Below are 15,568 nucleotides of genomic sequence, written 5' to 3' on the forward strand. Positions count from 1 at the left end.
TGCCAAGTGTAACAGCGCCCTTATGATGCCATTAGATCAGGTGATCAGACCCCTAGTCAGGCAGCAAGTCAGAGGTGCACAAATGGGCCATTACACTTGTGTGAAATTAAAGGGGTTAAAAACATGGCCACTTTCTTCCAGAAACAGTGCCAACCTGTCCTCAGTTTGTGTGTGGTATTGCAGCTCGGGCCCATTGAGGTGAATGGAGCAGAGTTGTAATAGCACACACAACCTGAGGACAGGAGTGGTGCGGTTTTTGGAAGAGAGCAGCCATGTTTTTCTAATCCTGGATAACCCCTTTAACCTTACGTCACAGCATTATGCATATTATTTTTCATTTTTTAACCCCCTCCCCCAAATAGCCCAATGTTAATGTAACGTCTATACTAAAATATTTTAGATAGCAGATTTATCAGTCTAGAACATTGGGCGGCAGCTCTTGTAGGAACTGTAATGGCAGCCATGTTGCTTGTGTCCACTTCCCAGGTCTTTTTTTTTTTTTTTTTTTTGCAGCCAGTGCCCTTTAAAAATAAGAGACCATTGAGCATTATTTGTATAATAATCTTTATTAGTATTATTTAAAAGATACAAGAGATTCCTAAAGAAGCTAATAGTAATATACATCATACAAACGGGGAACAGAACTTAGGAAATACAGAGTATTGTGCTCGGCCTCTGGAGGAGAAGAAGAAGAAGATGATGATGGCCACATCGCTGCATTGCCATCGCTTCATAGTCTAACAACATTTGGCTAAGTTCTGAAATAAGAACACACAAAGACGGGGACATTCGGCAAATTAAGTCGCTATAGGATCTTTGCCGAAGCTCTATGGTTCTTGAACAATGCGACTCCACCTAGATGCGTTGTACAGTATACAAGAAGCTATTCATGACGTTACGCATGGATTTTCTAGTGTTCAAGAAGCCACAGGCCATAATACTGGACAAGGTTTGCCTATCTGTTGCCTGTGTACAATGGGGCCCACCAGCCGCCTCCACTGCATCCAGACAAGGCACAGGCTGATCCCATCTGTAAGGATCATATGTGCCACCATGTAACAAAAGGGAGATAAAACTCTAGGTAGGTAGGTAGGTAGGTAATCCGACAAACTAGAATTAGAACATCCTATACACCAAAAGCAATGGCTTTTCACATTTGTAGAAAAAAAAACTCAAGATCCTTGAGTAAAGTGGTACCACTGGCGTAGGGAGATCCCAGAAAGTTTGGTTAAAATGGAATCGGCTTACGAGCGGTACAGACTTAGTCTGGGTTCACACTACGTATATTTCAGTCAGTATTGTGGTCCTCATATTGCAACCAAAACCAGGAGTGGATTAAAAACACAGAAAGGATCTGTTCACACAATGGTGAAATTGAGTGGATGGCCGCCATATAACAGTAAATAACGGCCATTATTTCAATATAACAGCCGTTGTTTGAAAATAACAGCAAATATTTGCCATTAAATGACGGCCATCCACTCAATTTCAACAGTGTGTGAACAGATCCTTTCTGTGTTTTTAATCCACTCCTGGTTTTGGTTGCAATATGAGGACCACAATACTGACTGAAGTATACGTAGTGTGAACGCAGCCTTATCCTGCTGGAGATCAGCACAAAGAATCGCCCGTCCCCACATTATAGAGGGAAGAACGGACACAAGTTTTACCTGAAACAGTAATATCCAGAAAAGTACACTTCCTATTACACGTCCTGCAACGGACACACAGAGAACGGATGATGGTCAAGAGGATAAGACTGGGTAAGCATGCCTTTGGGGGGAGATTTATCAAACATGGTGTAAAGTGAAACTAACTCAGTTGTCCCTGGCAACCAATCAGATTTTACTTTTTATTCCTCGCAGACTCTTTGGAAAATGAAAGGTGGAATCTGATTGGTTGCCGTTTCACTTTACACCATGTTTGATAAAACTCCCCCTTGGTTTACATTTGGTTCCAGAACCTAAGACTGCAGGATGGCTGAGGATGACAAAGCGCTAAAGGGGTGAAGAAGTCCTATTCCTGACTAGGTATTCTGCACCCTTTTACATCAGTGCAAGGCTTAGTATTATCTTAGTTCATTGTGCAATGGGACATATAGGATGATTCTAACAGAGCCGCGTCATAGAGGGGAGGGAATTCCTTCCCACTGGGGGCGGGCCGGCCTACCTCCAGTGCTTGAGCACCCTCCGGTAACCATGGAAAGAACGGCGCCGTACAGGGGAACTGGGCCGCGGTTCAAAAAACGGACCGCGGCACAGGCTTCACCGTGACGGCGCCGTTCTATCCCTGTGTCAGGATAAAGAGGATGTACCTGGTGGTACATCCTCTTTAAAGGCTCAGTTATTAATATAGGTGAGAGTCCAACCAATTACCACCAATTACTTGTATCACACTGGGAGAAATCATCTTCTTGTTTCTGTATTTTGGCATATAATTTAGAAACCAAAAAGACATGACTACTTTGTAATGGCCCCTTAAAGGGGTTATCCGGGATTAGAAAAGCATGGGTTCTTTCTTCCAGAAGCAGCACTTCTCCTGTCCTCCATTTAGAGCAGTTTGGCAGCTCATTTCTATTGAAGTGAATGGAGCTGAATTGTAATTCCACACACAACCTGAGGACAGGGGGTGGTGCTATTTGTGCAAGAAAGCAGCCATGTTTTTCTAATCCTATATAACCCTTTTTTTTCTTTAACGTGGCATGGGCTACATATCAGCTCATGTGCTTTACATTATATTCAGCCACTAAAAACTTTTGGGTTTCTGGGACTCTCAGAAAGCCATGTGTTTGCTTCAGATACAACTGCACTGACAGAATTGCTGTATTATACCCATTGCAAAGCACTTTCTGCATAAAAGGATCCACACCATGCAACTGTGACAGAGACAAGGGACAATCCGCAGAAACAATCCAACACTGCATAGTGGGGTAACACCAAAGTACAACCTTATTCCCACGATCCGTAATCCATGGAAGCCACGGAGCATGAAGCTGTGCAGCAGACTTGCACTACCTCCCAGCATTATATACCATTATGATGCCGGGAGAACCAAAAGTGTTTAAAACTAAGCAGGACTGTAATGACACAGCCGCATGCCTTTGTCAGTACCCCACAAAGATTTAAAGTGACTCTGTACCCAGAATCTGAAAAGACTGAGGGTAAATAGTCGATTTAAACACTTTCAGCGCTCCCGGCATCATTATGATACCTAATGCTTTAATCATTACGGAGAGTGGGAATAAGGCCTATTAGTGATATTGAACACAAGTTATTTTCAACAAGGTGCAATGAGCAGAATAAAGCCCTAGTATAAAAGATGGACTCAAGAAGACCCAGACTGATCATTCATAAATGGATATTATGAAGGATCTGAGATGCTATAAGCAACTTGTGAGACTAGAGCTCTAGGTATTTTTTAAAGGGATTGTCCAGGCTTACAAAACCTTGGCCACTTTCTCCCAGAAGCAGCACCACTATTTTCCTCAGTTTGGATGTGGGTTTTGTGGCTCTGTTCCATAGACGTCACTGGAGCTGAATTGTAATACCACACGCAACCTGAGGGTGGCGCTGTTTTTTTTTTTTTTTTTTTTCAAGAAAGTAGCTAATTCTGGATAACCCCTTTAATTATTCTCCCTATACCCACCACTATGGATAGACCTCTATTGTAATTTAATGACAACTACAGGATATTTTGACAACTATGGATAAAGGACGGCACTGATCATCCACAATCCTCGGCATCCTCGGTTACAGCAGCCATGTCCTAGAACTATTAAACCTGATTTAAACCACTTTTAATGAAGAAAACACTACTTCTATACAGTAAGGCCTCGTTTCAGCACTCCTACAAGTAATCTACAGTACCATGACCGCTAATAGATGCCACAGGGATGGCTGACCTATCTGGAAGCCACCCCTGCCCCAGTCTGTAAAGGTATGGGGTCCCCAATCACAGCTGTAATATGACCAATCTGTCCATGTGGATGGAGCCTTATGTAGAGACATGAAGCTGCAGTGCAAACATTTAGAAATATAGTATTATTCTGGTCTAGCTGCACAATACCCATCATGGCACAGATGAACAATAAAAAAAAAAAGGGGAAAACAACCGCATAAAATATAGCAATGAATGGCACAATGGACAGATGCTGGGACATGTAAACCGCTGAGATACTCAGAGCTTTAAAATCTAGCAGCGCAAACAAAATTAAGTTGCATAATATGTAGTGCAATGGTATTCAGCTCATGTACAACGGCCACCCGTCAAAATGCGTCCCTCCCCATAATGAATATGGATAGTAAGCCTTCATACTAGGCTGAAATACAGGCCCCAGTATGCTCATCCTTCAGCAACATTGAGGTTTTATTAGAGTGTCCGCCCCTAGCCGACTGCACCCACGTCACCATCTTACAACCACACTGTGAGAAGTTTCCAGATAGCCACACCTGGAAATATAATCTGTGGTCTGTAGCCTAGTAACTGCATGAGTGTGAGTGGGTACTGTCCCTATTCTAGTGAGAAAAACACCCCCGCAGACTGGGGCGGACATTCTCTTTCATGGGTTCAAGGCTTCAGTGTACAGTTCGGAGGTAAATCCAGCCGTTTAGTGGTTAAAAATAAGGGAATATCCAGAATTTTCAGCTGTAAATCACACGATATGATGGACTGTAGACATATTCTATGCAAAGGTGTGTTCTGGATAGCTAACTTTTATGGCCCCCCAGTAGCAGGCCCGAACGAGACAAACTAAGCCTAAGAGGTAAGCGACTGCCCAGGAGACGTATGTTGCGTGGAAGCGTCTGGCGAAATCTTGCGTGCCGACCTGAGAAGAAGCAGAAAATGTAGTTACTATGATTGGTTCATACTTTATATGTTCTTAAAGGGAATTTGTCAAGCTCTATATCATGCTCAAAAGCAGCTAATAGGGAGATAAAGCAAATGATAGCGGTCTCTTGTCTGTTAGAAAATATATGAAATCATGTTTTCCTTCAAAGCTCAAGTGTCATAGAGACTCTGCTGAGCTGCAGCATGCACACCTCCTCCCTCCCTGCATCATGGATGTACAGGGCTCAGTGCTGGAAGACAAACACTGTGTATAAATTATGCAGGGCAAGGAGGGGGTGTTCATGGTGCAGCACAGCAGGTACTCTATGGGATCTGAACTTTGAAGGATAACATGATTTTATAACTTTCAGCTAAGAGACTGGCATCATCAGTAACCATCTGACCATGTCTGCAGCTCTGAGCATAATACTGAGCCGACTGATTCCCTTCAACATTTACACAGTATGGAAATCTACTGATACATGCTGATCCTGAATTATAGGCTATATATCAATCCAGAGCTGCAGTCTTAAAGGAAAGGTCCAGCAAAATTTTTTATTAAAGTATTGTATTGACCCCAAAAGTTATACAAAATCCCCAATATACACTTTTATTAAGGGAAATGCTTATAAAGTGCTTTTTTCCTTGCACTTACTACTGCATCAAGGCTTCACTTCCTGGATAAAATGGTGATGTCACTTCCTGGATAACATAGTGATGTCACAACCCGACTCCCAGAGCTGTGCGGGCTGTGGCTGCTGGAGAGGATGATGGCAGAGGGATGCTCAGTGTCCCTCCAGTGCCCTGTGTCCCTCAGTGTCCCCCTGCCATCATCCTCTCCAGCAGCCACAGCCCGCACAGCTCTGGGAGTCGGGGCGTGACATCACCATGTTATCCAGGAAGTGACATCACCATGTTATCCAGGAAGTGACATCACCATGCTATCCAGGAAGTGACATCACCATGTTATCCAGGAAGAGAAGTCTTGATGCAGTAGTAAGTGCAGGGGAAAAAAAAAATCACTTTATAACCATTTCCCGTAATAAGTGTATATTGGGGATTTGTATAACTTTTGGGAGGGCAATACAGTACTAATAATTTTCGCCGGACTTCTCCTTTAATTCTGGTTGTCAATGAAAACAGTTGACAAGCTTATGATAAGCTTAGGCAGAATACACTGTATAAGCAGCATATGTTTGTCATATCTGCCGTGAGTTTTACTGATACATCCATCAAACATATCCATAAGCATTTTACGTCTCGTCTTTTCATGGTCTTGAAAATAAATCTGTACGATATCCTGAGTAAGTAATATGCAGTTATATATTCCTTCCCCATATGTTTTTTTTTTTATTTCTGTGTTTAAAAGTGAAGTCCGGCCATTTTTGTACATACTTACCTCTCCCCATGCCCGCTTTGAGTGGCAGGACCGGCCTCGGGACCCCCCTCCCGAGTTGTGAGGATGTCGTGACTTGGGGGGGAAAAAGGCCTGTGTCGGCTGAAGGACTGGCCGTACAGACGATCAGTGACTGGGGCCGCGTCCCATCCCAGTTACTGACTGGGTAAGCGGCCAGTCCATCAGTCGAGTTTATAAGCGTCAGCGCCAAGTTCCCGAAGCCTGGCGGGGGTGCCGCCGCTCACAGTGGGCATGGGGAGAGGCAAGTTAGTACTTGTAATCATATTCCCCCCTGCCGGATTTTAAAAATAGCCGGACTTCTCCTTTAATGATTCATATTAGGATACTGAGTAGTTTTCTGATTCCAGTATTGTTTTTTTTGTCCACAGTAAAGGCCAATGGCTGCTGACAGAAGAGCGGGGAGAACTCTTATGGATAAGGAATAGTTGGCTAGATGTTCAATAATCCCATTTATGGTGCGTTCACACCTACAGGATCTGCAGCTGATTTTCTGCAGCAGATTTAATTTAAATAACTGAACACAGCATCAAATCTGCTGCAGATCTTGTAGGTGTGAACGCACCCTAAAGCAACATTTTCACCAGACATTGGTTCAGATCCATAATAAACAAGACTTACAGTTAAGCCGACGCCTATAAATATGCATATAATTCCCATAGTAATGTAAGCACAGCAGCGTCTGCGTGGTAGCGCACTTCCTACAGATGATCTACAATAAAAATACATAATTTAGATAAATCCATTAGGTCATCTCATAAGATACTGTACATTCTATCCTACAGAACATCTGCCACTTAGGAGCTCATGTCTACTGAAATCCTACTGGAGACTATCATAGTCAATGTAGAATGCATTTGCTAGGCCTGTACGTTCATTATGTTTACTGCCAATAAAATATTTAGCAAATCTATTTCTCTTTTTTTTTTATAGCACCAACATATACTGCAGCACTGTACAGAGACTGTCACTATTCACATCACTCGGTGTCCCCAAAAGAGCTCACAATTTACTTTGTTTATCTCATGATGTATGTCAAGAAGAGGGCAGAGGTATATAGGATGTGAAGAGGCAGAGGCTGTGGCTGCTGTTTAACCCCTTAAAGACCGGACAAATTTAAATTTGTGCGTTTTCGCTTTTTCCTCCTTGTGCTTAAAAGGCCATAGCACTTGAATTTTTCACACTTATTTTTTGCGCCACTAATTGTACTTTGCAATGACAGGCTGAATTTTTGCATAAAGTACACTGCAAAACCAGAGAAAAAATTATATGTGTGGTGAAATTGAAATTGAAATTTTTCCATGGGGGGGGGGGTTGTTTTTACGCTGTTCGCCCTGGGGTAAAACTGACTCGTTATACATGTTCCTCAAGTCGGTACGATTACAACGTTATGTAACTTGTATAACTTTTATTTTGTTTGATGGCTTTTAAAAAATTAAAACCTTTTTAAAAAAAAATATGTTCCTTACAATCTCTCTATTCCCAGGCTTATAGCACTTTTATCCTTTGGTCTATGGGGCTGTGTGAGATGTCATTTGTGCCGTGATCTGTACTTTCTATTGGTACCTTGATTGCGCATATGCAACTTTTTGATCACTTTTTATTACAATTTTTCTGGATTTGATGCGACCAAAAATGCGCAATTTTGCACTTTGGGATTTTTTTGCGCTTATGTTGTTTACCGTGCAAGATCAGGAATGAAATAAATTAATAGTTTGGGCGATTACGCACGCGGCGATACAAAACATTTTTATTTATAAAATGGGAAAAGGGGGGATTCTAACTTTTATTAGGGGAGAAGGTTGTTTTTTAATAAAACATTTTCTTTTTTTTCTTTTTTTTTTTACACACATACTAGAAGTCCCCTTGGGGTTAGGGTTATTCCCCCTGGGGGACTTCTAGTATCACTGCACTGATCTCTCATTGAGATCTATGCAGTATAGTTATAATGCATAGATCAATGAGATAGGCATTCTAATGCTCTCGGCTGCTGCAGCCGAAAGCAAAGGAATGCTGAGCCGGGATCAGCGCCATTATTGCTCAGACCCCGGCCGGCTCCAGATGCGGGGATCGCTTCTCCGCGACCATGTCGCAGGGGGGCGATCCCCCCATTAGACACGACGGAAGGGAAAAACCCACATTTTAAATGCAGCTGTCCACTTTGACAGCAGCATTTAAAAAGCTAATTAGCTGGCACGGCAATAGGACCGTGCCCACTAATAGCCGGGGTTGCCGCAGGGCCCCATCTGAACTCCCTTAACGACTTCAGGGCGTAAATATATGCCCATGGTCGTTAAGGGGTTAAAGGGGTTGGCCACTTACTGACACCAGCTCTCTGTGTACCTCATAGAGCTAAAATCAGATTCCCCTCCTCCAGGCTGGGCTGCCCTGCTCTGTGGTGAGCCTGTCTATAAGATGGCCGACATGGAGGAGGATGTGACTATGCCCCGCTTCCAGTGTCCACCACTGAGCCTGCATATGTCTATGGAAGACACTGGGGGGAGAGGCATGTCACATGCTCCTCCATGTCGGCCATCTCATGGACAGAAACACCACTGAGCAGGACAGCACAGCCTGAAGGGAGTTTGATTATATCTCTATGAGGTACACAGGGAGCTATTTGCAGTAAGTTCAGCGAGTACACTAAGCAATTTTACTATACAGTGGTCAACCTCTTTAGCACAGGGTCTGTGCCGATTTTGGAAGTGCTTTCCATTCAGACCAGGGCTCTGTGACAGTTCATTATAGACAGTGGGTATAGGTAATATTTTACGCTACCCCCTGTTTGACCACATTTATTAACAACCCCCAGCCATATTGCTCATAAATAACACAGCTGTCAAATGCTCCAACCTGATCGGTAACCTGTGCTATGGAATAAGAGACAACGCACTGTAAACAGTTGTGTCAGCATGGAGGTGGCAGTCTGCGACTACGTACATAGATATACAACTTTTTGCACTATGTTTTATGACTCCTTTCCATCATAGTCAGGATTAACTTTTTCAGCATTTTCTGTCACAGTTGGTCTTGTTTCTCCCTTCATATCTAACAAAAGTTCTCATATTTGCTTGTATTATTGACTTTTGCAAAGTTTGTTGAAACGACAGACACATTTAATGGGGACCGGGGAATTTTTATTTTTTCAAATCAACTGTTGTCAGAAAGTTATACACATTTGGAAATTACTTATATTTAAAAAACTCCAGTCTTCCATTACTTTTCAGCTCCTGTATGTCCTGCAGGAAGTGGTGTATTCTTTCCAGTCTGACACAGTGCTCTCTGCTGCCACCTCTGTCCCTGACAGGAACTGTCCAGAGCAGGAGAAGCTTTCTATGGGGATTTGCTGCTGCTCTGAACAGTTCCTGACATGGACAGAGGTGGCAGCAGAGAGCACTGTGTCAGACTGCAAAGAATATACCACTTCCTGAAGGGCATACAGCAGCTGATAAGTACTTGAAGAATTGGGGTTTTTTTAAATAGAAGATTATACAAATCTGTAAAACACTAGTTGATTTGAAAACATGTTTTTTTTCCTCTGGAGTACCCCTTTAAAATATATAATAGCTTTTTTCTTTTTCTTTTTTTTTTATTTAAAAGAAGCTGATCTATTCAATTTACATCTTTACTATGAGTCCAGCATTTAACCCCCAGCTAGACAAGACCATACCCAAAGCATCTGGAAGTATAAAAGCCACAAGAATGCGGCAGCCACCCAGCTGATCACAGATACAGCTGACACTTTAGGTTCATTCATTCTCTCTACGATCGTATTTTCCGCATCAGTTTGGATAATATGAATTTCCTACATTTTTACGCACATTTGTAAGAAGATTAGCAGAAGACGCCACATGACTATGGAATGATGCAATGGCTCACATGACTACACTGTGAATCTGCTGGGATGTTAGGGACAGAGGACTCCTTACTTACATTTTCTTGCAGTGCGGGCACTTTGCCAGAGTGTTGAACCTCAGCTCCATCCACTGTAATAGAGAAGAGACCGAACGTTTATTTACTTTCATCTCAACGTCACAAGAGGGTCCAGGCACAAATAATTCTTCACGTCCCACGGTCGAAAAAAAAAAAAAAAATAGATATGTTTGCGAGTGTTCCTCTGACAGGGGGAAGTTCCCAGGGTTTGGAGAAAGTGGGTCACTGACTGGGTGACACAACACAGACGGGGCAGGATTTATCAGTGCCAACTTCTTCTATACAACATGGTCCCTGTAATACTGTATGGCCTTCTCCACTATCATGTTACTTTATGTTGGCATTTTCAGCTTAATATATTTTGGCAAGAGGCTGAAACCTTGTGATTCTAGGGAAGTCTTTATTAGTATGTGACAACCACTTCATAGGGAACAGAAAAATAACTATATATAAAGTTATAAGGATATAAAAGTCTACATGCTAAAAATGAAAAATAATTTTAGATTTATTTTGCCTTCAATGTGATCCATAATCTGTGCAATTCCATTGGGGAAATGAAACAAAGCATATAGGAGGGTAAAAAAAACAAACAAACATACATGTTTGTATAAGTGTGAACATCCTTTTATAATTGGGTTGTGGTTGGGTTAAGGAGTCATTTAAAGAATCACATTTAAAGTCATGTTATATAATAGTACAGGCCTGCCATGATTTAAATGGGTACTCTGAAAAAAAAAATTCTAATCAACTGGTGTCTGAAAGATATACACTTTTGTAAACTGCTACTGTTTGAAAATCCTTCCAGTACATTTCAGCTGCTGTAGGCTCTGCAGGAACCAGTCTGACACAGTGCTCTCTGCTGCCACCTCTGTCTGTGTCAGGAACTTTCCAGAGCAGTAGCAAACCTCTCCTGCTCTGGACAGTACCTGTCATGGACAGAGGTGGTAGCAGAGAGCACTGTGTCAGACTGAAAAGAATACACCTCTTCCTGCAGGACATACAGCAGCTGATAAGCACTGGAAGACAGGAGATTTTTATATAGACATAAATTACAAATCTGTATAACTTTCTGACAACAGCTGATTAGTAGGGACTTTTTTTTCCCCCTCTGGGAGTACCCCTTTAAAGTGATTCTGAATAACCCTATATGAAGTTCAGTAGTTCAAGCAGGACTTTTGATATTTTTCTATGACCACCCTTATCATGAATTGCAACCAACTATGCTGCCACGGGGTCCAGTCTGTCCCCTACATGACGTTCCCTCGGAGCTGAGCACTACATATCACTTTACAGTACTCCTTTTTCTAATATATGACAAGATGTATATTTATGGTGGAAAACCTTTAAATAACCTAACTTACTAAAAACAGATATAAGCCTGGGACTCCATATCATTCTTTGGCGTACACATACTGTCTAAGTGACTTACCAGGAAGGTGTTTCCACAGTGCCCGCACACTACTCTGGTACCCTCTGGCTGAACTGGTAGAGCGGGCTGGGCAGGCTGCTCTTCAGGGATCAGCATGACTGGACCCAGATTAATAATACGTCTGCTATAAAGAGAAATCCGCATTACTCCCAGTGAATGATGAGGCACGGCCAGCACCATCACGGCCGGCACACCTCTAAGCATACAGTATGGATGACGTGAAGTTTTACGTACCAGTTAGGTCGTGGACATCCTATTCGCCGTGAGGTATCCTTGCAGATGAGGAGACAATTACAGGGACACCGGACGTATTTCTTCCCTGAGGGAGGGGTTTTGATTGGCTGCGAATAAAAACACGAGAGAACATAACACGGTGGTAATATAAATGCGTACGGTTATATGTAACCTAAAGTAATACAGAAGGGTGGCTCTGGTAGACAATGCAAACTTTGACTAGACAGGCCCACATACACATTAGGAAAAACTCTGTCAAACCTGCAGCCCTTTAGCTGTTGCAAAAATAAAATTTCGAAAAGATGGGTATCCTACCGATGGGCTCTCTTCTCTCTACTCAAAACTCATGAACGTTTATGAGATGAACGTTCATGAATGAGAGAAAACTGTTCACCTACTTAAGAAGTACCTTAACATCTCATCAGGCATGTTAATACTTATTGTTCACAGCGGGTCTTACTGCTGAGACCCACTGTGATCAGGGGATATAGCTGGGGAGAGAGTGCTGCAGCAGCCCATTCACTCCCTGGCCAGCCTCATAGACTTACATTATCAGAGTTAGCCATTACAGAAATACTGTCAAAAGTGGGCTGCGTTGCTGCAGCACTTGCTCCGCAACTATGTTTTGATCACGACGAGTCTCAGCAGCGAGACCTACTGTGATCAATAACTTTTGACATGCCTGATAACATAGCAAAAGCTGTAGGGTTCCAGCAGCACCAAGGTACTTAATAAAGACCTTTGACAGTGAAAACGTTGCCATTCCTGTACCAGATATTGTAATAAAGCTTGGACTTTGCTGATGTCTTGGATGCTGTGGGAATCTTCCATTTTTGCAAGTTATGCCTGATGACATGTCAAAAGTTATTATTCATGACAGGTACTCTTTACACGCAACAGACAGCTGTCAAAAGTAGGAGTACCTTTAGTAGATGCCACATTGATGTGGATTAGGTAATTTGATAAATCTAGTGCATCCTTATTGTGTAACTGTCATTTAAAATATTTTTGCAGAAATCAGTAGTATAAGCAATTTTAAGAAACTCTGTAATAGGTTTTATTAGGCAAAAAATCCTCTTTCTGTACTCAAGAAGCTGTTTACCAGAAAAGTCGTCTTCATTACTGAGGAACAAAGTGAAGACGGGTTTGCCGAGTCAATTATAACCTCTGAAGGGGGAGGGGACAAGGGGGATAAGTGGGCCGGAAGAGCGGAAAAACAGCCGATGCAGTTAGTCTGTCTGGGCACATAAAATGGATTCAGAGGTCAGAAAGGTCAGTGCTAGTCTGGGATCTTGGTGAGAGAAGATTGTAGGATGTAGTGTTTTGCAGGGCTGCCTTTTCTCCTCTCCGTGCTTACTCACCCCCCTCAACCCCTCCCCTCTCCGTAGATCATAATGGACACAGAAATCCTCCTTCTTCTGAGGGGGGGGGGGGGGGGGGGGGGAGTAGGAAAACAGCTCTTTGAGTACAGAAGGAAGCTCTTTTGCTTAATAAAACCTATTACAGAGTTTCTTAAAATCACTTGTACTATATAAAACAGTTTCACTTTAAATTGTGTAGTGTTAGTTTGCACAGTCTAATTTTTGACGCACAGTGTGGCATTTAGATCCACTCCCCTTTACTATCTGTTTGGTACGCTAGTGCTCAAGATTCTCTTAGGGTACTATCACACCAAGCGATTTTTTGATGACTAGCGATAAAAGATCTTAAAATGACCACTACGGCAAACGACCCGAAATTGTTCACCCAATTACACGGAACGATGATCGTATTTTACGATTGTTCTTGTGGTCGTTTAATCGTTACTATTGCATACGTTTCAGCTATGACTTCTTAAACCACCGAATGATCAAACGATAAAAATAGGTCCAGATCCTATTAAACGATCAATGATTTCTCGTTGGTCGTTTAATCGTTGTCTGCTATTACACTAAACAATTATCGTTCAAATCCGGACGATCTAATGTTTTTTTTGAACGATAATCGTCCTCGTGGAACAGGGACCTTAGTTGCTGCGCACCCCAATACTAGAGCCACGCAGAAACCACAGTTCAATCTGGGTCTATACATTTGGTGCACAACATGTTTTTGAACTGGTGGACATCACCCTGTATAAGGGATGGTGTCCTGGACTGTGGGGTTATTTGGGACTATAGGGGCCGTGCTGTGTAGAAGAGGCAGCACCTGTTATTGGTCAAGATGTAGTTAAGGGGTGTAGGGTTTGGTCGTTAAGGGGTGGTGCTGGGAGAAGCTGTGAGGGTTTATAAGCCGGTGAGTGGGCGGGCTCTCCCTCTTTGCCATTTCAGCAATTAGAGATTGTCCCTCCCTCCCTATTAAGTCACAGAACAGGTAGTCTTTGAGTTTAGGTAGCGGCTATTGGTTTTACATGTGTTTTGTAAAATGGGTGTTATGTTTTGTATAGAGATGAGAGAACCTCGAGCATGCTCGAGTTCATCCGAACCCGAACGTTCGGTATTTGATTAGCGGGGGCTGCTGAACTTGGATAAAGCTCTAAGCTTGTCTGGAAAACATGGATACAGCCAATGACTATATCCATGTTTTCCACATAGCCTTAGGGCTTTATCCAACTTCAGCAGCCACCGCTAATCAAATGCCGAAAGTTCGGGTTTGGATTAACTCAAGCATGCTCCAGGTTCGCTCATCTGTAGTTTTGTAGGGATGGCATACTGTTCATTCCAAAAGTCACAGCTAGTTCTTTTGAGAAAAGGTGGAGATGGTGGCAGTGCCCGTCAGTTTCCGGCGGCAGGCATGACCTCCAGGTGATAGCACCTAACTGTTTTTTACGTGTTGTGAATTTTAATAAAGCTGTGGCCGACCCCGTCCACTAAAGGTTGATATGTTGTCTGTGGTGTTATTTAAATTTGCACTTACTTGGGTAATAGTATCCGAGCAGTCTACATACATTAGTGTAGCGCTGTCTATATCGTGAAGCAATTCTAAAGACCACTGGCATCAAGTCTTTATTGCATCAAGCAAAGAAGATTTTCAGGACAGGCATCAATATATGATTGACAGGGCTCTGACTTGCAGAATCCCCGCAGATCAACTGGAGGGGCAATAAGGCTTATAAAGTGTTCCCTCTGTCACTGATCCAAAGCCCTGGAAAACTTTTAACATTGAATCAACAGAGAAAAAAAAAAAAAAAACACATACGCACTGACATGCAGCTGTAATTTTGCGGCTGGATTTTGTATAATATATGCAATAGCAATGTAGTGCTCGACTCTCACTGACTACAATGCAATGTATGGCTGATGCTTTTTCCATAGTAACAAAATCATTGCGGTAAAACCATGGCAAAATTCCACCGGAGAATGCAGCCTTCTATTTACAAAACTTCCCAGCCCTCCCTCCCCCCGCCATCACACCATGTAGTCATTGTCTTACCGTAGCCTCATTGCAGACTGTGCACTTCACTACGTGCTGATGAAGCTTCCCGTCCAGATTAATAAGGGACTGGCACACACGGCAGTTTATTACAGGAACGCCACTGGCATCTGGGCTGACTATCGCTGTATACGGGGGTGGTAATTCAGCTGCAGGGAAACATTAGGGGAAATGTGACCGTCAACATTTAGTAGAAACATGAGCGGCATACAACAAATGGCGGTAATACATTATAAGAGAGACACGAGCTAGGAATACCGGTTATTACATTTACAACCTGCTCCCTAACACAAATAAGCTTATTGGTGGCGGGGGAGAGGAGC

The 15,568-nt window shown here is 42.7% G+C and overlaps 1 protein-coding gene across 3 annotated transcripts in view; it reads right to left on the reverse strand.

Moving 5' to 3' along the window:
- Window positions 1-1,544: 1,544 nt before the first annotated feature.
- The window catches only part of PIP4P2 (phosphatidylinositol-4,5-bisphosphate 4-phosphatase 2), a 38,633-nt gene continuing 24,609 nt past the window's right edge, over window positions 1,545-15,568 (reverse strand). For all 3 annotated transcript variants that reach the window (XM_069957368.1, XM_069957369.1, XM_069957367.1), the window contains 6 exons: window positions 15,246-15,394; window positions 11,838-11,944; window positions 11,604-11,727; window positions 10,175-10,227; window positions 6,863-6,953; window positions 1,545-4,825 (listed from right to left, as the gene is read on the reverse strand). In XM_069957368.1, coding sequence (XP_069813469.1) covers window positions 4,682-4,825; window positions 6,863-6,953; window positions 10,175-10,227; window positions 11,604-11,727; window positions 11,838-11,944; window positions 15,246-15,394 — 668 coding nt within the window. In that variant the 3' untranslated portion in view covers window positions 1,545-4,681. The remainder of the gene's footprint in view (window positions 4,826-6,862; window positions 6,954-10,174; window positions 10,228-11,603; window positions 11,728-11,837; window positions 11,945-15,245; window positions 15,395-15,568) is intronic.

Source organism: Dendropsophus ebraccatus, chromosome 2, assembly GCF_027789765.1.
Source record: "Dendropsophus ebraccatus isolate aDenEbr1 chromosome 2, aDenEbr1.pat, whole genome shotgun sequence".
In the NCBI taxonomy this organism is placed as follows: Eukaryota; Metazoa; Chordata; class Amphibia; order Anura; family Hylidae; genus Dendropsophus; species Dendropsophus ebraccatus.